The following is a 26,200-nucleotide window of genomic DNA, read 5'->3' on the forward strand; positions in this document are numbered from 1 at the left end:
CCATGTCTTACATCCTTGGGAATACATGGTTGTGTAACATATACTTATCAATCTTATGACCTTGCAGCTGTGCTGGGGAGGTAAGCAAGAATTCGCAGAGCTCTAAGGAATGTGAAACTGGGGAGTAGAGATACGGCTCACGGAGCACAGAAGGAGCACAGGCTGTTTAATATCCTTCTCTAACTTCTACTACGGGGTGGGGAGGGGGGGGCACTACCTTATACTAAGCCCTGAGGGGAAAGTTAATTTTCTGGCTTCACATATTGTAAAATTCATTAATTTCCTTTTCAGTCTCAGTGAGGAGAAAGCCAAGAGTGTATAACTGATTCCATTTACCCCATATCCTTCTTTGCGCAATTCTTATAATTTTTACTTTTGCCTACAGTATAAAAACTCCCTGTGGGGTTATTGTTCTTTAAAGAGTCGGTAGTGTTTTACAGCAATTCCATCAGGAAAGAAAATGTTGTCTTTTATATATACTCCTTTACTGTTTCTCAGGTTCATCCCTGGACCTGCACTATGATTCCTGCAGACTGAAGGAGTTCCTTTAGAACTGGTTGTCATGTAGGTTGTAGGCAATAAAAATTCTCATAGCTTTGCATGTTTCTAAGATTACCTTGATTTTTATCCTCATATTTAAAGGATATTTTCCTAGGATATAGCATTAAGTGTTTTTTATTCTTCAGCAATTTAAAGACAATTTTCCATTTGTGTTAGGCCTCCATTTTTTGGATGAGAAGTCAAGGGGCCTTCTTCTCCTCTTTCTCCACTGTCTGTGACGTGTCTGTTTTTGTCTGGCTACATTCAATGACTCAGCTGGATGCCAAGGGTGTTAAGGAACTGTTCATAGTCACTGCTGTGTGTTAACAAGTTTGGAGAGTGAGGAATAATAAAACATAGTCACTGCTATTTGGTAAATGTCTGGTGATCTTGCCTCATGCATGTGAAGCCCAGCCCTCAGCCATAAGTGTATAGAGGCCCCTGACACAGACTTTATCATTACACAATACTTACACATATTTTGTTGGTACATGCGGTATTTTGATACATGCATACAATGTATACCGATAAACCAGGGCAATTGGGACTCCCTCACCCCAAACCTTCACCCATCTTTATGTTGGGAACATTCCAATTCCTCTTCTCCAGCAACTATACCACAAAATATTGTTAGCTATATAGTTCTACTGTACTGTCAAATACTAGATCTTAATCCTTCTGTCCACATGAAAAAAAATCAAATTCAAATTGAAGGACATTTGATAAAAAAACTTGACAAGTGCTCTTCAAATGTGACAATGTCATGAAGGATAAAGATAGACTGAGGACTCACTGCAGACCAGGGTAACTATAGACCATGGCGGCCTAAGGAAATGTGGGATTCCTGATTGGAACATGGAACTGGAAAACATAATTCTTGGAAAAACAGTGAAAATCTGAGATGGGGAGGGGCCAGGTTGGCCAAGTAGAAACAGCTCCTGTCTGCAGCTCCCACCAAGACAAAAGTGAATGGAGAGTGAATTCTATATCCCTAACTGAGGTATCCAGGTTCTCTCACTGGGACTGACTGGGCAGTTGGTGTGACCCATGAAGAGCAAGGAGAAGCAGTGTGGGGTGATGGTTTACCCAGGAGCTGCACAGGGCACAGTGACATCCCTCCCCCATACAAATAAGGTGGTGAGAGATTGTGCTACCTGCTCAAGGAACTACTCCTGTCCTACAAATTTTTGCAACCTGTAGATCAGGAGATTCCCCTGTAAGCCCACACCACCTGGGCCTTGGCTCCCATGCACAAAGCTGTGCAGACTCACGGCAGCCACTCAGGCCAACTGGCCACTCAGGCGGGCACTGAGCTGCAGGAGTTTTTGCATACTCCAGTGGCTTCCAGAACTCTGGTGAGGCAGGCGATGCATCCATTCCTGTGGGAAGGGGGCTGAAGCCAGGGAGCCAAGCGGCCTTCCTCAGTGGGTCCCACTCACACAGAACCCCACAAACTAAGAAGCACTGGCTTGGAATCCACACTGGCCAGCACAGCAGGCTGGAGTCCACCAGACACGACCAAGTTCCCAGGGTGGGGCTGGCGAGGGGCAACTGCCATTACTCCAGCTCCAGCTAGCGGTTTTCCGCAGCCAGGGCTAGGGAAACTGGGAAGTTTGGAATGGGTGGAATTCCCCACAGCACAGCAGCTGTGGCAGATCACGGCCAGACTACTTCTTTAGGTAAAATCCGCATCCACCCCTCTTCACCAGGCAGGGGCTCCCTGCAGGAATTCCAGCAACTCCACCCAGGTGTTTACAGACAGAACTCTCATCTCCCTGGGTCAGAGCACCAGGGGGAAGGGGCCTCTGTGGTCTCAGCTTCAGTGGACTTAACGTTTCCTGCCTGCTGGTTCTGAAGAGTCCAAGTGATCAGGACAAGGGGAATTCCCCCCAGCACAGTGCACCTGCTCTGCTAAGGAGCAGCCAGACTGCTTCTTTAAGCAGGTCACAGATCCCATGCTCCTGCCTGGGTGCAACCTCCCAACAGGAGTCTGCAGACACCTTCTACAGGAGCAGTCCGGCTGGCCTCAGGTCCATGCGCCTCTGGGACCAAGCTTTCAGAGGAAGGAGCAGGCAGCAATCTTTGTTCTTCTGCAGCCTCCACTGGTGATATCCAGGTGTACAAGGGCTGGAGTGGACCCCCAGCAAACTGCAGCAGACTTGAAGAGGGTCCTGACTGTTAAAAGAAAAACAAACTGAAACCAACAACAACAACAACATAAACAAAAAAGACCTCACAAAACCCCCATCCAAAGGTCAACATCCTCAAAGTTCAATGGTAGATAAATCCATGAAGATTAGGAAATATCAACACAAACACACTGAAAACTCCAAAATCCAGAATGCTGCTTCTCCTCCAAATGATCACAACACCTCTCCAGCAAGGGCACAGAACTGGGCTGAAGCTGAGATGGATGAACTGACAGAAGTAGGCTTCAGAAAGTGGGTAATAATAAACTTTCCTGACCCAAAGGATTATGTTCTAACACAACGCAAAGAAGCTAAGAAGCATGATAAAAGATTACAGGAGCTGCTGACTAGAATAACCAGTTTAGAGAGGAATATAAATGACCTGATGGAGCTGAAAAACACAGCACAAGAACTTCATGATGCAAACACCAGGATCAATAGTTGCATTGACCAAGTGGAAGAAAGAATATTAGAGCTTTAAGACTATCTCGCTGAAATGAGGCAGGCAGGCAAGATCAGAGAAAAAAGAATAAAAAGGAATGAACAAAGCCTTTGAGAACTACGGGACTATATAAAAAGACTGGAACTACGACTGATTGGAGTATCTGAAAGAGATGGGGAGAATGGAACCAAGTTGGAAAACACACCTCAGGATATCATGCTGGAGAACTTCCCCAGCCTAGAAAGACAGGCCAACATTCAAATTCAGAAAATGCAAAGAAGCCCAATAAGAGAGGATCAACCCCAAGACACATAATCATCAGATTCTCCAAGCTCAAAATTAAGAAAAAAATATTAAGGGCAGCTAGAGAGAAAGGCCAAGTTGCCTACAAAGGGAAGTCCATTAGACTAACAGCAGACCTCTCAGCGGAAACTCTACAGGCCAGAGGAGATTGAGGGCCAATATTTAACATTCCTAAAGAAAATAATTTCCAACTCAGAACTTCATATCTGGCCAAACTAAGCTTCAAAAGTGAAGGAGAAATAAAATTCTTTTCACACAAGCAAATGCAGAGGGACTTCATGACCATCAGGCCTCCCTTTCAAGAGCTCCTGAAGGAAGCACTAAACATGGAAAGACAAAACCATTATCAGCCACTACAAAAACACCCTGAAGTACACAGACCAATGACACCATGAAGCAACTAGATTAACAAGTCTGCAAAATTAACCAGCCAGCATCATGATGACAGGATCAAATTCACACATAACAATGTTAACCTTATGTGTAAACGGGCTAAATGCCCCCAGTAAAAGACAAAGACTAAAAAATTGGATAAAGAATCAAGACCCATTGGACTGCTGTATTCAAGAGACCCATCTCACATGCAAAATACACCTAGGCTCAAAGTAAACGGATGGAGGAAAATTTACCAAGCAAATGGAAAGCAGAAACAAGCAGGGTTTGCAATCCTAGTCTCTGGAAAAACAGACTTTAAACCAAGAAAGGTCAAAAAATACAAAGAAGGGCATTAGGTAATGGTAAAAACTGTAATTCAGCAAAAAGAGCCAACTATCATAAATATATATTCATCCAATACAGGAGCACCCAGATTCATAAAACAAGTTATCTTTATTTTGTTTTATTAGGACTGAATCTCACTCTGTCTCACAGGCTGTACTGCAGTGGTGCGATCTCAGCTTACTGCAACCTCCACTTTTCAGGATCAAGTGACTCTTGTGCCTCAGCCTCTCAAGTAGCTAGGATTACAGGCGCCCACCACCACACCCATCTAATTTTTGTATTTTGAGTAGAGGCTGGGTTTCACCACGTAGGCCAGGCTGGTCTCGGACTCCTGACCTCAAGTGATCCACCTGCCTCAGCCTCCCAAAGCGCTGGGATTACAGGTGTGAGCCTCCATGCCCAGCCCATAAAACAAATTTTTAAAGACATACAAAGCGACTTGAATACCCACACAATAATAGCGGGAGACTTTAATACCCCACTGTCAATATTAGACAGATCATCGAGAAAGAAAATTTAGAAAGATATTCAGGACTTGAACTCAGCCCTGGATCAAGTGGACCTGATAGAGATCTACATAAGTCTCCACCCAAAACCAACAGAACATACATTTTTCTCAGTGCCACATGGCACTTACTCTAAAATTGATCACATAATTAGAAGTAAAACACTGCTCAGCAAATGCAAAAGAACTGAAATCATAACAGTCTCTCAGTCCACAGCACAATCAAATTAGAACTCAAGATTAAGAAATTCACTCAAAAACACATAACTGCATGGAAATTGAACAACCTGCTCCTGCATGACTTCTGGATAAATAATAAAACTGAGGCAGAAACCAAGAAATTCTTTGAAACTAATGAGAACAAAGAGACAACGTACCAGACTCTCTGAGATGCAGCTAAAGCAGTGTTAAGAGGGAAATTTACAGCACTAAACAGATCCCACAAAAAGCTAGAAAGATCTCAAATGGACACACTAACATCACAACTAAAAGTACTAGAGAACCAAGAGCAAACAAATTTCTGAGTTAGCAGAAGACAAGGAATAACCTAGCACAGAGCACAACTGAAGAAGAAAGAGACACAAAACACCCTTCCAAAAAATCGACAAATCCAGGAGCTGGTTCTTTAAAAAAAAAAAATCTATAAAATAGATAGACCACTAGCTAGACTAATAAAGAAAAAAAGAAGATTCAAATAAACACAATCAAAAATGATAATGAAGATATTACCACTGACCCCACAGAGATACAAACTACTGTCAGAGAAAATGATAAACACCTCTATGCAAATCAATCAGAAAATCTAGAATAAATGGATACATTCCTGGACACATACACCCTCCCAAGACTCAACCAGGAAGAAGTTGAATCCCTGAATAGACCAATAACAAGTTCTGAAATTGAGGCAGTAATTAATAGCCTACAAATCAAAAAAAGCCCAGGACCAGATGGATTTACAGCTGAATTCTACCAGAGGTGCAAAGAGGAGCTGGTACATTTCTTCTGTAACTATTCCAAACAATTGAAAAGAAGGGACTCCTCCTTAACTCATTTTATGAGGCCAGCATCATTCTGATACCAAACCTGGCAGAGATATACAACAAAAAAATAAAACTTCTTGCCAATATCCCTGATGAACATCTATGTCAAAATCCTCAATAAAATACTGGCAAACCAAATCCAGCAGCACATCAAAAAGCTTATCCACCATGAACAAGTTGGCTTCATTCCTGGGATGCAAGGCTGGTTCAATACACGCAAATCAATAAACATAATTCATCACATAAAGAGAACTAGAGACAAAAAACACAAGATTATCTTAACAGATGCAGAAAAGGCCTTTGATAAAATTCAACACCTCTTCATGATAAAAACTCTCAATAAACTAGGTATTGATGACACATACCCAAAATAAGAGCCATTTATGACAAACCGACAGCCAATATCATAGTGAATGGGCAAAAGCTGGAAGCACTCCCCTTGAAAACGGGCACAAGAAAAGGGTGCCCTCTCTCACCACTCTTATTCAAAACAGTATTGGAAGTTCTGGCAAGGGAAATCAGGCAAGACAAAGAAATAAAGGGTATTCAAATAGGAAAAGAGGAAGTCAACTTGTCTTTGTTTGCAGATGACATGATTCTGTATCTAGAAAACCCCATCAACTCAGCCCAAAAACTCCTTAAGCTGATAAGCAACTTCAGCAAAGTCTCAGGATACAAAATCAATGTGCAGAAATTAAAAGCACTTCTATAAACCAAGAGCAGACAAGCAGCGAGCCAAATCATGAATGAATTCTCATTCACAATTGCCACAAAGAGAATAAAACACCTAGAAATACAGCTAATAAGGGGAAGTGAAGGACCTCTTCAAGGACAACTACAAATTACTGCTCAAGGAAATCAGCAAGGACACAAACAAATGGAAAAACATTCCATGCTCATGGACAGGAAGAGTCAATATCATGAAAACAGCCATACTGCCCAAAGCAGTTTATAGCTTTAATGCTATTCCCACTAAACTACCATCTGATTTTCAACAAACCTGACAAAAACCAGCAATGGGGAAAGGATTCCCTATTTAAAAATGATGTTGGAAGAACTGGCTAGCCACATGCAGAAAATTGAAACTGGACCCTTTATTACACCTTATACAAAAATTAACTCTAGATGGATTAAAGACTTATATGTAAAAAAAAAAAACAAAAAAAAAAAACTACAGAAACTCTAGAAGAAAATCTAGGCAATACCATATGGGACACATAAGCATGGGCAAAGATTTTATGATGAAATCTCCAAAACCAATTGCAACAGAAGCAAAAATTGACAACTAAGATCTAATTAAACCAAAGAGCTTCTGCACAGCAAAAGAAAACTATCATCAGAGTGAACAAGCAACCTACAGCATGGAAGAAAATTTTTGCAATGTATCCATCTGACAAAGGTCTAATATTCAGCATCCATAAGGAACTTAAGCAAATTTACAAAAAACGAAAAGCCATTAAAAATGGGCAAAGGACATGAACAAACACTTCTTAGAAGAAGACATACATGTGGCCAATAAACGTGAAAAAAAAGCTGAATATCACTGATCATTGGAGAAATGCAAATCAAAACCACAATGAGATACCATCTCACACCAGTCAGAATGGTAATTATTAAAAAGCCAAGAAGCAACAAATGCTGGCGAGGTTGCAGAGAAATAGGAATGCTTTTACACTGTTTATGGGAATGTAAATTAATTCAACCATTGTGAAAGACAGTGTGGTGATTCCTGAAAGATTTAGAACCAGAAATACCATTTGACCCAGCAATCCCATTATGGATACCCAAAGGAATATAAATCATTCTATTTTAAAGATACATGCATGCGTATGTTCACTGTAACACTATTCACAATTGCAAAGACATGAAATCAACCCAAATGCCCATCAGTGATAGACTGGATAAAGAAAATGTGGTACAAATACACCATGGAGTACTATGCAGCCATAAAAAGGAACAAGATCATGTCCTTTGCAGGGACATGGATGGAGCTGAAAGACATTATCCTCAGCAAACTGACACAGGAACAGGAAATCAAACACTGCATGTTCTCACTTATAAGCGGGAGCTGAACAATGAGAACACATGGAAACAGGGAGGGGAACACACACACTGTGGCCTGTCAGAGGAGGGTATGGTTGGGAGGAGAGTATCAGAAGGAATAGCTAGCTAATGCATGCCAGGTTTAATACCTAGGTGATGGGTTGATAGGTGCAGCAAACCACCATGGCACACATTTACCTATGTAACAAACTTGCACATCCTGCACATGGTCTCTGGAACTTAAAAAAACAAAAAAAAGGCTGGGCACGGTGGCTCATGCCTGTAATCCCAGCACTTTGGGAGGCCAAGGAGGGCAGATCATGAGGTCAGGAGATCGAGACCATCCTGGCTAACACGGTGAAACCCCGTCTCTATTAAAAAATACAAAAAATTAGCCGGGCGTGGTGGCGGGCGCCTGTAGTCTCAGCTACTCGGGAGGCTGAGGCAGGAGAATGGCATGAACCTGGGAGGCGGAGCTTGCAGTGAGCCAAGATTGTGCCACTGCACTCCAGGCTGGGTGACAGAGCAAGACTCCGTCTCAAAAAAAAAAAAAAAAATTTAAAAACCCACTGAAAATGTGAGTGTCTGTAATTTCTTTAATAAATATTGTACCCATGTGAATTTTTAAGGTTCACAGATGTACCACACTTAAGTATGAAAGTAACATTATGCTGGGCACTATGGCTTGTGCCTGTAATTCCAGCACTTTGGGAGGCCAAGGTGGGCAGATCACCTGAGGTCAGGAGTTTGAGACCATCTTGGCCAATGTGGCAAGACCCCCACATCTACTGAAAGTACAAAGAATCAGCTGGGCATGGAGGCATGCGCCTGTAATCCCAGCTACTCGGGAGGCTGAGGCAAAAGAATCACTTGAACCCAGGAGGCAGAGGTTGCAGTGAGCCGAGATTGCACAAAAAGGCAACAGAGTGAGGCCCCATCTCAATAAAATAAAATAAAATAAAAAAGGTGGCCGGACGCGGTGGCTCATGCCTATAATCCCAGCACTTTGGGAGGCCCAGGAGTGCAGATCACGAGGTCAGGAGATTAAGACCATCCTGGCTAACACGGTAAAACCCCGTCTCTACTGAAAAATACAAAAAAGTTAGCCATGTATGGTGGCGGGCACCTGTAGTCCCAGCTACTCCAGAGGCTGAGGCAGGAGAATGGTGTGAACCAGGGAGGCAGAGCTTGCAGTGAGCCAAGATCATGCCACTGCACTCCAGCCTGGGCGACAGAATGAGACTCCGCCTCAAAAAAAAAAAAAAGGTAACATCAGCCAACACTGAAGAACACGTATATGGGAACTGCCTGTACCATTTTTACAACTTTTTAGTAATCTGAACATATTTTAAAATACAACTACTCAAGAAAAAAGAAAAAAATTTACTACTTCATAAAAGCATTTTCTAAAATGATTAATGTCCCAAAGTTATACATTCCTGTAACTCTCAGTACCTCTGTATTTTTAATGCTCCTTGCTGTTTATATATTTCAGTGGTTACCTGCCCATATTTCTCTAGTTTTCAGGTGAGGGATATGACAAGAACACACAGATCTAATGGATTTTAAACAGTGTATTTGTCTCTGAACAGCATCCTCTTAGAAACACTCACCTCTATCACTCAGATTACACATTTGCCAGATAAGCGAAATGAATTCATCCTCTTCCTACTTCTCTTTTTCTCTTCTTCTCGTCTTTATTCTCTGCTGCCTCTGTCTGTTTTCTTTTTCCCCGAAGTGTATTTATCCTCATGTTCTCACGCTTGTGGTTCTCATCCTAGGACATAAGAGCCAGTGGAATATTGCTATAAAGATATCTGAAAATGTGGAAGCAACTTCAAAACTGGGTAATGGGCAAAGATTGGAAGAGTTTGGAGGGCTCAGAAGAAGACAGGAAGATGAAGGAAGTTTGGAATTTCTTAGAGACTGGTTAAGTGGTTGTGACCAAAATGCTAATAGTAATATGGACAGTGACGTCCTGGCTGCTGAGGTGTCAGATGGAAATGAGGAACTTATTGGAAACTGGAACAAACGTAACATGTGTTATGCCTTAGGAAAGAACTTGGTTGAATTGTGTCCATCCTTTAGGACTCTGTAAACATTTGAACTTGAGAGTGATGATTTAGGTTATTTGGCAGAAGAAATTTCTAAGCAGCAAAGTGTTCAAGATGTAGCATGGCTGTGTCTAACAGCCTATGTTCAGATGTGTGAGCAAATAAATGACCTAAGGTTGGGAATTATATTCTATTTAAAGAGGAAGCAGACCATAGTAGTTTGGAAAATTTGCAACCTGGCCACGTGGTAGAAGAGAAAAGCCTATTTTCAAGAGAAGAATTCAAGTGAGCTGCTAAGCAACCACTTGCTAGAGAAATTTGCATAAGTAAAATGCAAACGAGCTGATAGCAAAGACAATGGCAGAAAGGTCTCAAAGGCATTTCAGAGACCTCTGCAGCAACCCCTCCCATCACAGGCAATCCATCCACCCAGTAAAGCTAGAACATGGATGAGGGGATGAACTGCTGGAGAGCTTCTGGGCAGGAAAAAAATCCTGAAGTCAGGCAAAGAATAGATTGAGGAGACAGAGAACCTGAAGGGTGACAGCACTTTTTAAAGCTCAGTGGTCCTCTGCAGGACTTTTTGAACCAAGCAATGTAGAGACAGCTTACCACATGAACTCATGTTATTACTCATGAAAGTTGAGAACTAAATAGAATAGTTTTCAGCTATTGTAGGCCAATAATAAATCAGACTGTCTATTGATATTACTTTTGCTTCACTAAGAAAACAGGATACTACTACAGACACATCAGAATGACTACAATTTAAAGAAAGACAATATAAAGTCTTGGAAAGGATGTGGAATGACTGGAATTATCATACACTGGTAGTGAACATGTTATATGGTACAACCACTTTGGAAAACTGACAGTTTTTTAAAAAATTAAACACACAACTATCCCATGACCCTACCTCTATTACAAGAGAAAGGAGTGCACATGGCCATAGAGAGATATGTTCATACAGCTTTATTCACAGCAGTTAAAAACTTAAAACAAGCTGGATGTCCATTAGTGAGTGAATGCATAAACTAACTGGTACATTCATGCAATGGAATGCTACTAAGAACTGTTGACGTACACCCTACACATATGAATTGCTAACATTATGCTAAGAGAAGCCAGATGCAAAAGAATACATATTGTATCCTATTCTAAGAAGGCCAAGAACTGGCAAAATGAATCTATGCGGATAAACATCAGAATAGTGGTTATTCTAAGGGGGTGATGAATGGCAAGGAACTCAAGGGAAGTTTCCAGTGTGATGGAAATATTCTTTACCTTCTAGGTGATGGTTACATGGGCATACACATCATCATGCTGTACACTTAAGATAGGTACATGATACTTCAATAAACCATTTTTAAAAGAAAACATCCATTCCTGGAAACACAACAGACACATCACACATAAACAAGAACGCTTTATTCTTATCAGAATGTATTACTTCATTTAAAGTCATGGTTTGGCCCTCCAGTTGGTAGTGGAGGCCCTCCAATTCCTATAACTTGATTAATTATTGTTGATCTTGAGAAATGTACATAATGGGATGTATTTGTTTGGCTATAGAAAAAGATGAGACTTCTGTCTTAGCAATCTCTTTAGCAGACTGCCTATGGTACATACTGGATTCTGGTATAATGCTTATTCAATAATAAAACTGTTTTCTTTCCCTTCTACCTTTGTAGCGAGGTTTTCTGGGTTGGCAGGAAGTTTCTGTTTTTATTTCCTCAACAGTAGACACGCAGCTTCCCTATACAACATGGTTAAAAGGCTTAAGCAGCTAAAATTCACTACCTGCTATTAAAAGATGAGTCTCATATGGATACAAAAGTGAACATGTTTAAAGACATTACTGAGACTTCCAGTTTCTGGTCCAGCAAGGAGCTGGAAGTCCTCACTCCATCCTAACAACAAATAAAAGCTGAACAAACTGAAAAATCGGCAATTCTTCTTAGATCTGTCAAATAAGTGAGGTCACAAGGCAAGCTACTGCCTCCAAAGTTGGAGACAGGCAGACACAGAGAATAACTTACCAGAGTAGAAACTCACAAGCAGAAATCTTTGCGCCTCTGCAGGAACCAGAACAAGGTTAGGAAAACCTGAACTGTAATTGATGAATTGCTGGAGGCTGAATGTGGTTAAGTCTGAGAGTTAAAAACTCCAAGAAGACCTTGCCATAGAGCTATCTTTATACTTTCGTGAGTTTTATCTCCAAGGACTCTAGCAGGTTCTCACAGTGAAGATCTGAGAAAAGTCCCCAGCTGGTTCTGGCAGGGGAAGAGGAAGAGTAGCCATTTTGAAATATACCACAGCATTCTGTTCAATGCTCTGGAGAGAAACTATTTTATCAGAGCCTACCGTCTTGGGGTTTTATCAGTGTCCAAATGACCTGGAAGAAGGAAAAAAAAAACAATTCTGGTCCCCTCTTGCCATCCTGTCCCACTTAAGGGGAAAGGGTTTTACTGAGAAGGACTTGTGAAATTCATAGTCCCTGGGCTCAGGATAAGAGACTGAAACCTTTGGGAGGCCGAGGCGGGCGGATCATGAGGTCAGGAGATCAAGACCATCCTGGCTAACGTGGTGAAACCCCATCCCTACTAAAAATACAAAATATTAGCTGGGTGTGGTGGTGGATGTCTGTAGTCCCAGCTACTCGGGAGGCTGAGGCAGGAGGCAGAGCTTGCAGTGAGCTGAGATTGCACCACTGCACTCCAGCCTGGGTGACACAGCGAGACGCTGTTTCAAAAAAAAAAAAAAAAAAAAGAAACCTTACCATTAAGACTTGTTGAAACCATTAATTGGGAGGCCATTAGGCTGAGGTGGCTCCAGTAGCCTGAATTCTTAACCTAAGCAAACCCAAACCCAACTCAGTGTAACTGGCCTTAACCAATCAGAAACCACCAATTAACCTCCTACTATTGACTTTCCACTGGAATGATCCAAATAAGGCTCTACTCTAACCAATCAAGTATTTTCTTTGCCTTGTTTCTGAGTTCAGCCTGTAAAAGCCCTTCCCTCATGCCTCTTCAGAGAGACCCTAAGCTGCATGTGGTCTGGCAATGCCCAATTCATGAACTGCTATCTGCTTAAATAAACTCTTTAAAATTTTAATGTGCCTAAGTTTATATATTATTTTTGCAGACTATAGAACACTTCCCCTCTCACAACCAAATCTTATTACCATGTTACTAAAGACCTATCATGCAGCTCATTTTACCAAGTACATCATATTCAGCTATCAGGAAAAAATTACAAGGCACTCTAATAGGCAAAATACACAGACTGAAGATTTTACTTAACTCATTAATGAGAAAAACTGGTGACGTGTTAAAACCAACTCATAAGAGAACCCTTCCCCGAGCCGGAAAAAAGTCACATTTATAGATCAAGAATATTAAAGTGGCTGGCTGCAGTGGCTCATGCCTGTAATCGCAGCACTTTGGGAGGTCAATGTGGGAGGATCGCTTGAGGCCAGGAGTTTGAGACCAGCCTGGGTAATATAGTGAGATCTCACCTATACTTAAATTGTTAGCCGGGCGTGGTGGTGCACACCTGTAGTCCCAGCTAATCAGGAGGCTGAGGCAGGAAGATAGCTTCAATCCAGGTTGTCAAGCGGCCGTGGCTGCAGTGAGCTATGATGGTGCCACTGCACTTCAGTGTTGGCAATAGAGTGAGATGCTGTTTCTTAACAAAACAAAAACAAAAACAAAAAAAATTAAAATTAAAATGATATGCAGCAGCAAAAGAGGCAAAAACTGGCCTCCTCCCAAATGGAGATGGAGGAGGGAGGTAAACTGAGCCTCCTCCAATTTACTTTTGTGTAAACAAGAAGTAATTTGAACTGCCATCAGTGATCCACAATGTGAGTTGGTAAATAGCTCAAAACAATGACAAAGTAGAATCAAATGACCTAAAAGCCCATGATCTAAATAATGCACTGAAGCACAGTTTCTCCATTCATTGCTTATCTTGTGCCAGGCACATTTATGAGCACTTAATCCTCGCAACACTATTAGCTAAGAAATATTGTTCCGTGCACACATGAGCAACAGAAGCTCATAAAGATTAAACAATTAAGAAAAAGTCACACAGCAGACACACTCTACAGCTCAAGTGTCAACCAAACACCCACAGAGATGCATATAGGGTCACATATCAAATCACATAGCCTCACGGAGAATAGGCCTAACCTCACAGATACACCAAATGAGCCATCAGATACACCAAAGCAGACGCTCGGTGGTCCCACCCACCTCTCATAACAAACACTTTCCCAAACTGAAGACGCACATGTCCACGCCAATGTATTATCATAGGCCCGTTCCCAACCTCTTAAAGCCTCCCACGAAGTCTGAACCTGGTACCGATATACGCTTCGGCCCTCAGAGGGCAACCGCTTGATTCTCTGCGCAGGCGCAGCGTTCTCAACACCGCCAACGGGCACAAAGCCAATACCCCAAGGCCGAACTCACGCCTGCGTACTCAATCACCAGCGGAACCCTCTCCACTAGGCTCCGCGTCGAGGCCCTACGGGGCGTCAGTACGCACGCGTACTTTGTGTCCCAGGTAGCTTGTCTCATAGCCGAGTACGCCTCTGCATTCCGGTCACCGGGAGCGGGGCCGTGGGGCTGCACATGCGCACTGCGAGTCCTCGCCTACTCCCAGAAACCACCCGGGCGCATTGGCGGTGCGGCCGCTGCTTCAGGTCGGCGGGCTCCCGGGAGGCCTGGGTGGGCAGCGTCGCCATTTCTCCTTTCTTGGGCGGTATTTTCCCAGCGCCACGCGGAGCCTGGGCCATTATGAGGTTTGTGTTGCGTCGGGGCGGTCCGTCTCAGAGGCGCTCCGGGGAGGAGTGGGCGGCTGAATGGCCAGAGGCCCAGGGATCCGTGCAGGTCAGAGCTGGCGTCCGGGCCTGAGTTTGGAGGTGGCGGGTGCGTGACAAGAATGCGCGCGTGATCAGTGTGTTGGCGTTGGTGTACACAGAGGACATTATTAAAATTACTCTTTGTGTGAATGGTTCTATCCCAGAGTAGGCGACTGGGGCATTTTAAAAAGCCCAGTTACATTTTTAGGAACCAGAGCTGCACGCTAAACAGTGTTTTCTTTTGACGGTGAAATCTGTCGTTTTTGGAGTTGGTTAGGAACATGGTTGAAAATGGGTGGCAGTGGGTTCGAGAATCTCGTCTTTGAAGTTTTCTTCCTTCTCCTTAGCTCTGCATTTCCAGGACTCGGTCACTATTCAGGACACTGTTCCAGCGCAGTGCGCATTAGCCATGTCTCAGGTAAGTTTTTTTTTTTTTTTTTTTCCTGAAACATCATAGGTTTTAAGTCCTGGGCACATCTAATTTTGCTTACTTGGGTGGTAAAGACTGACACCGGGACAAGGCTCAGGTCTTTTCATTCAGCAACACATGGGACTATAGGAACCTCTCTTCTCAGAGTCCATGTCCTGTACTTTAGTGTTCATTTATTCACTGAATGAATTAATCTGAATCTCCACTGTCACCAGTCTTCTTTTAAGCACTGTGTGGTGGGTCAAAGATACATTCCCTGGAGAAGACGAGAGCCTTTATCCGGGGACTGTCGTCTTCCTGAAGTAGAGGTGAATACTCAGTCATCTTTGAATTTCTTTACAGCTCCAGACTGAGAGGACGCAGCGTAGAAAATGCTAATGAGTGGTTCAGACTCAGTAATGGTAATCTGCCTTTGGAAATTTTTGGGAATGGGAATGTGATTGATATCTTAAGCATGAAAGTCCAGGTTAACAAAGTCAGGCCATTTACTAGGACATTAGTGAAAGATAGTGTTTTGGATCACAGGTTCCAGTTTGACGCTGGGCAGCTTAAAGTCACAGGCTTTATCTGTGGAATTCCGGAAAATACCTATTGGCTTTCTGTAAATGAGGAACAAGAAGTATGCTGCAAGGGAGAAGATGGATGAGTTGGCTATATTTCCCAAAAAAGGGTTCTCTTCAGGGGGTTTGCATGGTCTCTGAAATTTTGTGCAAATACAACCAGATTTGATTCTTAGCCCGCTAAATGTAGTCATCAAGACATTTCGTTTGAAAAATAGATTTTCTTCTCAAAGGGGAAACTTATATTTTCTTTCTTTTAGGGAAACAGGCAGTATTTTCCCTACACATTCTGTTTGTTATGATGACTCAAGCTATTCATGAAGTTGTTAAATTATATTTATGTATTCTAAAAGAAAAGTTATTAAAAAATTTCAACCGTCATATAACAACCATGCAGAAAAAAACATTTTTACCACTTTATTGTTTCCGTATTTTGATGTGAAGTATTTGAGCTTAAGGCTTTTTTTAACCACCAGTTCTTACCCCATTTCCTCCATACTTCCAATGCTTCCTTAACTCTGTTGATATTTTCACCATGAAGATAGATTTCCATCACTCCTGCAAGTATTTTTCATGTAGTTTTCCCTGCCCTGACCCTCAGAGGAAACTAATTTCTTGTTTTGATGACAGTGGATTTGTTTTGCTTGGCTTCACATAAATGGAGTCAAGTAGTTAGTAGGTGTGTATCTGGCTTCATTAACTCAACATAATGATTTTAATGTTCATTAATATCCATTATTATTTGTTGTTTTGCTGAGTATTCCATTGTGTTAATATATTACAGTCTATTTACTCATTTTCCTGTTGATAGACATTTGGGATGTTTCTAGATTTTTGGCTATTATTAGTAAAACTGCTATGAATATTATTGTGTAGGCTGAATATCCCTTATCCAAAATGCCTGGGACCAGAAGTATTTCAGATTTTGGATTTTTTTTTTGTTTTGGAATATTTGCCTTATACCTACTGGTTACGCAACCCAAATCTGAAATCCAAAATGTTCCAATGAGCATTTCTTTTGACTATTACATCAACACTCAAAAAGTTTTGGATTTTGAAGCATTTCAGATTAGGGATATTCAACCTGTATATGTCTTTTTGTGATCTTTTAGAAGATGTAGTGGTAGAAAAAATACTGGCATCTGGGCACAGTGGCGCATACCTGTAGTCCCAGCAACTTGGGAAGCTGGGGCAGGAGGATCACTTCAGCCCAGCATTTCAGCACCATAGTGCATCATGATCACACCTATGAATAGCCACTGCATTCCAGCCTGGGCAACGTAACAAGACTGCTGTCTCTTAAAAGACAGAAAATACTGGCATCTGAAGAATATCAAGAAAAAATATTCATTTAAAATATTGTAGTCTGCCTCATTTATGGTGACAGAATTCAGGACAGCAAGAGGTGTGTCTTGAAGCAATCTTGGGGAATCTTGGAGGTGCTGGTAATATTCAGTTTCTTGATCGGGGATCTGTTGATGGTGTATTGTTTTGTGAAAATTGATCCTATTGGACATGAATTCATCATACTGATCATGGCTTACTTCAGTCTCAACCTCCTAGGTTCAAGCAGTCCTCCTGTCTTAGCCTCCTGAGTAGCTGGGACTATAGGCATGTGCCACCATGCCTGGCTAGTTTTTTAATTTTTTTTGTAGAGACGAAGTCTTGCTGTGTTGCCCAGGCTTGTCTTGAACTCCTGGGCTGAAGCAGTCCTCCTGCCTTGGCCTCCCAAAGTGCTGGTGTGGCAGGCCACGTCTCATCAAACGCAGGTGTCCATAACAGCTGTTTCAGTACTGACTGAGTGGTTAAATATTAAAAGCCACTACCCTTACAAAGAGGCTGGAACGTAACAAAAGCCCACCAACAGTTTTGCTTCGGCCTTTCCTGGGCCTTAAAGCATGACAAAATAACGAAGGAGTTCTTAATTGGACCCATTTAGGATGAAACAAATTTTACTGGGGGTCTGAAGAAACTCCCCACGCCTCCACAAACAAGTTTATTGGAGGTCTGAAGGAAATCCCCAAACCACCGTGGTTCAGCAGGAGACAAGATAAGGGTAATCACTCCAGCACCCTACACCCATTTAGATTAAGTGAATTTGCTGAGGCTCCAGAGGAAGGTCTTCAAGACTCAGACCTTGGTTATAGATTAAAAGAAGTTAATCACTTGTCTTTAGATGAATGCACACCTACACATAGACATATAGCTTAGAAGGTATATAAGCACTGGAAAACTTTGTAATTTTGAGTTGGTCTGGCAATAATTTCCAAGCCTTCTCCCTGTAACCGGCTACAGAAATAGAAACTCCCTCCCCAGTTAATCTGCATCTCGTTATTGGGCCTCAATAAATAGCAGCCTGACCCTCAGCTTGGTCCAGGAACACTGGGATTATAGGCATGAGCCACTGCACCCAGAGATCCTTAAGATTTCTTAAACCCCACATTCAAGTGAGAAGAGGAACCTTTTCTGCCCCATGTTTAATACAATTAAGTTTCAATAGCTTTTGACCTACGTACTGTTGTTACAGAGGGTGCAAGGGTGTATCTGGAAAGGACAACACAGGGCAACTGTATATGATTGGAGTGATTGGGAATCATAGTTGTATTATGAGTTGATGAAGTCCCAGGATATTGGAAAGGAAAACTAACCACAGGCTGGGCATCCTCAGTTCTTCCCACCTTCTTCATAAGTAGCTGAGGATGAAACCTTATTCCTTGCTCCTGTTGCACACCCCAATGGAGGCAAATAAGGTGAAATAATAACACATCTGCTGCAGTTTTCAGACCATTACATCTACTACCCTAAAATGTAGCTGCTAGAGCAAAGACTACTTTATTTCCTATGATTCTATGGGTGAGGAATTCACACTGAACTCGACAGGGTGGGAATGATTAATCTCTGATCCTATGATGCCTGCCAGGGCCTGAATCCCCAAGATGGCTTCATCATTCATGTATTTTATATTTAGCTAGAATTGCTGGAGTCATGTATCTGGGCCACTGTTCTTTGCTGCTAGCTGAGTTACTCAGCTTTATTTGATGTAGTCTCAGAATCTCTCACTCTCCATTGGCAGTGTCTCATTGTCTTTTCTTATGTGTCATGAGCCCCTATGAGGGCAAAACAGAAGATGCCAAGCCTTCCTAAAGCTTTCACCTGGAACTAGTTAGTGTTACTTCTGTCACATTCTGTTGATTAAAGCAAATTATAGGTCCAATCCAGATTTAAAGAAAGAGGACTACACTTTGTTCCAGCAAAAAAGTAATTTGTAAGTTATTCTGATACTCACACTACACAGATCTATGGTAGAATTGATCATGACTGGCTTTCAACAAAGTCAATGTGTGGTCATACTATGAATATGTAAGATTATAAAATCAACTATGCTAGTTCCTTTACAAATTGGTTTTGAATACGTGGATATACAATCTCTGAGCAATACATTTCTTAAATTATTCAGTGTTTTTTGAATCACCCTGTTCATCTTGAATGTTTCCCTTATTAAGTATTTTTCTATACCCAAATTTTAATAAACACTATTTCACAGTATTGCTCTTTAGTAACTTAAATAAGCTGCTGTTATAAGACACAGAGTCCTTATCAGCTCGTCCCAACTTCCAGTTATTTACCTAGGCTCTTCTAAGGAAGTGTTTGTCATTTCAGGGATCAGTGACATTCCAAGATGTGGCCATTGATTTCTCCAAGGAAGAGTGGGGATTCCTGAACCCTGCTCAGAGAGATTTGTACACAACTGTGATGTTGGAGAATTATCAGAACCTGGTCTGGCTGGGTAAGTGCTTAAAGCCCTTAATTCAGCATCTGGTCTTTAGTATTTCTTTTTTTGTTTTTATACTGGGAGTCTTTGGTGAGATTCAGAATTTACATGAGATGTGGAAATTGGAGTGAGCAGCTTTCTTTATCCTATCTGCCAGATGTTCTAATTTTTTTGTTTTTATAATGGCTTGTGTTTTGATTACAGTGTTGATCTGTCACAATACCTGAGTAACCAGAGCATAGCCAACTCTTTCTATTCACAGGACTTTCCATTTCTAAATCTGTGATTTCACTGTTGGAGAAAAGGAAACTGCCTTGGATAATGGGAAGAGAAGAGATAAGAGGCCCATTGCCAGGTGAGTATGAAGAACCAACTAGCGGGGGTAAGCCATGTATATGAAAGGCATACCAGGTCTAGAGGGCAAAGCACCTTTAAGATGTGAAAGATGCTCTCTTCCAATGTTCCATACGTATGTAGAAATTGAGGCTCCTTGAGTTTGAGTTCCTAAAAGGGTACTGATCACCCACCATTTATATCTACTTTTATAAATGCCTGTGGGCTCAGAAATTACAGGTGTGTCTTTCCTCTTTGTCTATGGTAAGCTTCCTTTTAAATTCAGGATCCTGTTTCTCATAACTTTTTTTTTATTTGACTCTTTGATATTGTTTTCTTTACTGTAAAAGGACTTATATAGTGGTCTGATTGTTTGAATGGGTGTATTCAGTGGTCATTTATTCATTAACGTTAATTCCTTTTTTAAAACTAGTCAACTGTTGAGAGTCCCCAAGACCACCCCCAGGTTCAAGGACTTACTAGGAGTAGTCACAGGAGTCATCATATCGTTGTATTCATGCCTGCAAAGTTAGTGAATAGTCCAGAAGAACACCATCATTCTGATGCCAGCTGCAAAGTATGGGGATCCCCAAGACCACCCTGAATTCTGACACAAATTGCAAATCCAAAGGTCCCCAAGATGACCCTCAGGTTTGATAATTCACTAGAAGGATTCACAGAACTCACTGAAAGCTGTTATACTCATGGTTAGAGTTTATTGCCATGAAAGGATACACATTAAAATCAGCTGAGGAAAAAGACATGGGGCAGAGTCTCGGAGGACTTCCATTTATGCCCCCACAGTGGAGTCATGGACAGTGTTAACTCCTCCCAACAATGATGTGTGGCAGTATGCACAGTGTATGGACAACCAAGGAAGCCTACCTGACCCTTGTTATCCAGACTCCTTATTAGGGCACCATCATGTAGACATGGCTGACTGCTCATGTCTCACCTCAGTCTCTAGCCCCTCTGGAGGTCACCCTAATATCATGTGACCCAAAGCCCCACATAAATCACATGGTTTGATTATCTGCTGTGGTCCAATGCCCATAGGTAAATAGAGACACTTTTATCACGCAGGATATTTCAAGGTGTCAGAGATGATCATCTCCCAGGAGCCAAAGGCAAAGACTAGACCTCTCTTTGGAAAAGGTTAAATTCTTTACTACACAATGGCCAAGATTTATTTTAGCAAAAGATACAAAACAAAATCAGCAAAGGTAAGCTCATAAGGCAAAGTCTGGAGGAAATCAGGAATGTGCTTCCGAGATTCCTCTCCCAGTGGAGTCACACATGAGGTACTTAATTCCTCTAGCAGCAACTTGTGTGGTATGTGTGAGATAATAGCAGCTAGATAACATTAGACTTAGTGCCAAGGAATTTACTTAGGGAAGCCATAAAGGTACCCTCTGCCTAGTATATGCTAAAAATCCAGAATCTCAGAAGGAAAGTAGGTGTTGCGCATAAACCACATCATCTGCACAAATAGTTTAGGCACAGTAAGCCACATGTACCAGTTCCGGGAATGGTAGAAACCCTCCTGAAATCCAAGTTCCTTAGAGGTCAGTCAGGGGCCAACGTTGTAAGCACACCTTCTAAGGAGAACAGTCTCAAAGCCTGCTGTGTTCTTTTCTGAGTTTGCTTAAAAGTATAGAAACTTGCAGTGAGTTTACATTTGAGTGAAGGGATTAAGACTTGCTTCCACAAACCTTGTGCAAAGTAGAAACTAATTAACTAGTAGAAACTAATTAAAATGGGTTATTTTGATGTGTAGGAGTTAGTAAAGTTTTCGTTTCAAAACTCGGTGATATTTAAAGTTATAGAAAGTGAGGAAATGAAGTACATTTGTGATATATTTATTTAAGGAATTGTTAGAATTAAGGTATGTCTTGAAGTGTGAGTTACAAATATGTAGCTGGATCTCAATAGTAATTCAGAATTGGAGATGAATGTGTTTTTTGTATGTTTTGTGGTGATGGACCCTTAGGAATGGAAGAAATGAATTGCCTATGGATAGCAGAGAAGGACTGATTGATTGGTAGCAGGAGAAACAGAAAACATCCTGTGTTAGAATTCCAGGGCCTCACTATTCATGAAGAAAAGGTAACCAAAGTAAGACCAAGACGTTAGGATAAGACAACGTTGAAAGGTAGTTTATATCTGACTAATTTATGGTTCTTGCTAAAGTGGATATTTCTATGGTGCAAAGGATGTAGAATAATGAGCTTGAATCGTCACATTTGGTAATAATCTTTTATTTGAGTTCATTTTAAAAACCATTAGGCCTTTGTGGTAGAGGCCCCCTGTAAAACCAGCCCCTCTTGCACCCTTAATGAGGTTAGCCCTCTCCACTGTCTACATACACAGTATAATCTGGAAAAAACAGTGGGATTCCCACATGTTTAGTGCATGAAAAACAGGCCAGACTCAATCATTTTCCATAATTGACCAAGGTTCTTTCTGTTCTTTTACAGCAAGCACAGCCAGCATCTCTGCCCTTTAGCTCCTAAACAGTAAAAATAACTACAGGTTAGAAGGGTATTATGTTCGTCTTTGTAGCAAATCCTATTGCCTTTCTTTAATTTTTGATGATGTTGATCAGCCTTCCTGTAATGCCATTTTGGCCCCTGCAATTCCCCATAGTACATGTTTTCTTAAGCTCTAAATGTTTCCTTGCTGCCTTCACTTGACCCTTTTATTTTTCCTGTTTGCTTAGCAATCTCTTTAATCTCAAAATGTCTGTATTAGTGAGAATTCATACCCTGTCTGCCCCGATTATATGATTGATTTTATTGTTTCTATATTATGTCAAATTGTTTCTGCAGTGAAATAATTGGAGATGCCTTCTGTCTGGACACATTAATTCCTCTGGTTAATGCATACATCTACATACAGAAACTATCATTTACCTTTTTGTGTTTTGAAACTTGTGGTATAACTTAGCACACTGCATCTTGTTCTCTTCACTTAATACATTATCCTGCAGCTCAGAAAACAGCTGAAGTTCACTCTTTTTTTAGTAGCTAAGTAGTACTACAGATAGAGATATACCATGGTTAATGATGAGGGACCCCTAGTTTGTTTCCAATATAAAGCCTATTTCAATAGGAATTCTTATCAATATAACCTTAAAAACTGGTATCTTAGTTTCTTGATTAGGTGCCTAAAGTGGGATTGAAAAGATAAAAGACAGGTATATTACATAGTTTAATTTACATCTGTTCATTGATTTTTTTCCCCTTTCAGATGTGCCAGGTGCAGAGATTAAGGAGTTATCTGCAAAGAGGGCTATTAATGAAGTATTATCTCAGTTTGACACAGTGATAAAATGTACAAGAAACGTATGTAAGGAATGTGGAAATGTATACTGCCACAATACGCAGCTTACTCTCCGTAAGAGAAATCATACACGAAAGAAATGCAATCAGTGTTTAGACTGTGGGAAATACTTCACTCGTCGATCAACTCTCATTCAGCATCAAAGAATCCACACGGGAGAGAGACCCTATAAATGTAATGAATGTAGTAAAACCTTCAACCAGAGGGCACACCTTACCCAGCATGAGAGAATTCACACTGGTGAGAAACCTTACAAATGTAAGGAATGTAGGAAAACCTTCAGCCAGATGATTCATCTCACACAGCATCAGACTACACATACAAAAGAAAAGTTCCATGAATGCAGTGAATGTGGAAAGGCCTTCAGCCGTTCCTCAGCTCTTATGGATCACCAGCGAATTCATAGTGGAGAAAAGCCGTATGAATGTAAGGAGTGTGGCAGAGCCTTCACTCAAAGTGCCCAGCTCATTAGACATCAGAAAACTCATTCTGGAGAAAAACCCTATGAGTGTAGTAAGTGTAAGAAATCTTTTGTGCGCCTGTCTTCCCTGATTGAACATTGGAGAATTCACACTGGAGAAAAACCATATCAATGTAAGGACTGCAAAAAGACCTTTTGTCGTGTCATGCAGTTCACTCTGCACAGGAGAATTCATACTGGTGAAAAACTCTATGAATGTAAGGAATGTGGAAAGTCCTTCCGCGCCCATTCTTCTCTTGTTACTCATAAGAGAACACACAGTGGAGAGAAACCGTATAAATGCAAAGAATGTGGAAAAGCCTTCAGTGCGCACTCTTCCCTTGTTACTCATAAGAGAACACACAGTGGAGAGAAACCCTATAAATGCCATGCCTGTGGGAAGGCCTTTAATACTTCCTCCACACTTTGTCAACATAATAGAATTCATACTGGTGAAAAACCCTTTCAGTGCAGTCAATGCGGGAAGTCCTTTAGATGCAGCTCTCACCTTACTCGACACTGTAGAATGTGTAATGGAAAATGTTAGCAAATAACCAAAACTCAAAATGTTAATTCTGGTTATTCTGTATCATCACCAGTACTTTGTACTCTGAGTCTTTTTAAATATGCTATCTTAGTTTGTATGGAATGATATTTCATTGCACTTTTAATTTAACTTAAAAATGCCTTCCCTTGACTGTTGATATATATTTTTTGTGAAGTGTGTGTTGAAGTCTTGCAGATTATTTTTTAAATTAGAGGTTTTTCATTAGGTATATCTCCTAATGCTATCCCTCCCCCCTCCCCCTAATGTAAATGACGAGTTAATGGGTGCAGCACACCAACATGGCACATGTATACATATGTAACCTGCACGTTGTACACATGTACCCTAAAACTTAAAGTATAATAAAAAAAAATTAGAGGTTTTTCTTAGTGTGCAGTTATGACAGTTCACCAGATTTTAGAAATATTTTCTATTCTGTAACCTACCTTTTCATTTACATAACGGTGATAAAAGCTTTAAGTTTGATCACATCCAATTAATCACATTTTTTAATAGTTATGCTTTTATTTATTTTTCAGACAGGGTCTTACTCTGTCACCCAGGCTGGAGTGCAGTGGCACAATCATGGCTCACTGCAGTCTCTGCCTCCCGGGCTCAAGTGATCCTCCCACCTCAGCCTCTCAAGTAGCTGGGACTACAGGCATGTGCCACCACGCCTAATTTCTATATTTTTTGTAGAGACTAGGTTTCGCCATGTTGTCCAGGCTTGTCTTGACCTCCTGAGCTCAAGCAGTCCATCTGCCTCAGCCTCCCAAAGTGCTGGGACTACAGACGTGAGCCACTGTGCCTGACCTAGATCTGCTTTTTATGTTCTATGAAGTATTATTTATTCTATGCTGAGCTTACACAGAATTTCTTGCGTGTTTCTATAGCTATATTGTATTTGTACCTTTTACTGTTAGATCTATTTCATGTTTTTATTATGGATAATGGAGGAGGTAAAGGTTGAATTATATTTTCCCCCATATTATTGACCCATAGTGACACCAGTTTTGGGAGATGTCTTTCATTTTTGCCCTTACGTTGTTATTGGCACCTTTTGTAAAAATCAATTATTTATCATGAGTACACTTCTGAAATAATCAGTTTCATCAGTCTGTCTGTCTTAGTAGTTCTACATTGTCTTAATTATAGCTTTAGGGGAAGTCTTGAAATTTGGTAGTAAGTCTTCCAGTTTTGTTGTTATTTTAACAAATTCCTCTTGGCTGGGCATGGTGGCTCATGCCTATAATCCCAGCACTTTAGGAGCCCCAGGCAGGAGGATCACTTAAGCCCAGAAGATCAAGACCAGCCTGGGAAATATAGCAAGAACTTATCTCTACAAAAAACTTTAGAAATTAGCTGGGCATGGTGGCACCCATCTGTAGTCCTAACTACTCAGGAGGCTGAGGTGGGAGGATCGCTTGAGCCCAGGAGTTCAAGGCTGCAGTGAGTTGTGATCACACCATTGCAGTCCAGCCACGTTGACAGAATGAGACCCTGTCTATTTAAAAAAAAAAAAAAAAATCTTGGTGATGCTTTTCTGGATTAAAAAATAAAATAAAAATTGGCCTCACTATTCTAGCTTATTTACATTTTCTAATAAATGTTCAGAGTCACCTTGTCAGTTCCTACCAAAAAGCCTGTCAGTATTATAATTGAGATTGCATCAACTCTGTAGACAAATTTGAAGAGAATTGACACTTAACAGCAGTGACCTCCAGTCTGTAACCTTAGCATAACTTCTATTTGTCTCCTTTAATTTTTATCAGAAATACCCTGTAGTTTTCCGTATAGAGATCTTGAATGTATTTTCTTAAGTTTATTCATAGACATTTTCACAATATGTAAATTGGTTTGTCTTTTACTTTTCCAGTTGTTTGCTACTTGTACATGAAAATAGCATTTTGTACATTTATCTTGCGTCTTGAACATTTCACTTATTCTTGGAGTTGTCATACAGATTTCTTAAGATTTTTTTTTTGAGATGGAGTCTTGCTCTGTCACCCAGGATGGAGTGCAGTGGCGCCATCTCGGCTCACTGCAAGCT

At 41.1% G+C, this 26,200-nt stretch overlaps 1 protein-coding gene across 1 annotated transcript; it reads left to right on the top strand.

The window, feature by feature from the left end:
• Nucleotides 1-1,787: 1,787 nt before the first annotated feature.
• Nucleotides 1,788-24,532, top strand: LOC129019401 (zinc finger protein 383-like). The gene is made up of 6 exons (XM_054461860.2): nucleotides 1,788-1,895; nucleotides 14,256-14,547; nucleotides 15,054-15,124; nucleotides 19,357-19,483; nucleotides 19,731-19,823; nucleotides 23,051-24,532. The coding sequence occupies exons 1-6, from the start codon at nucleotides 1,788-1,790 to the stop codon at nucleotides 24,148-24,150; spliced, it is 1,791 nt and encodes a 596-aa protein (XP_054317835.2). The 3' UTR covers nucleotides 24,151-24,532.
• The last annotated feature ends 1,668 nt before the right edge of the window (nucleotides 24,533-26,200 follow it).

Source organism: Pongo pygmaeus, chromosome 20, assembly GCF_028885625.2.
Source record: "Pongo pygmaeus isolate AG05252 chromosome 20, NHGRI_mPonPyg2-v2.0_pri, whole genome shotgun sequence".
Classification (NCBI taxonomy): Eukaryota; Metazoa; Chordata; class Mammalia; order Primates; family Hominidae; genus Pongo; species Pongo pygmaeus.

Coding starts and splice junctions, on each gene's coding strand:
- LOC129019401 (XM_054461860.2), top strand. CDS start 1,788: ATGCACAAAGCTGTGCAGACTCACGGCAGCCACTCAGGCCAACTGGCC. Junction 15,125..19,356: donor GCGCATTAGCCATGTCTCAG/GTAAGTTTTTTT, acceptor TTGTCATTTCAG/GGATCAGTGACATTCCAAGA. Junction 19,824..23,050: donor GATAAGAGGCCCATTGCCAG/GTGAGTATGAAG, acceptor TTCCCCTTTCAG/ATGTGCCAGGTGCAGAGATT.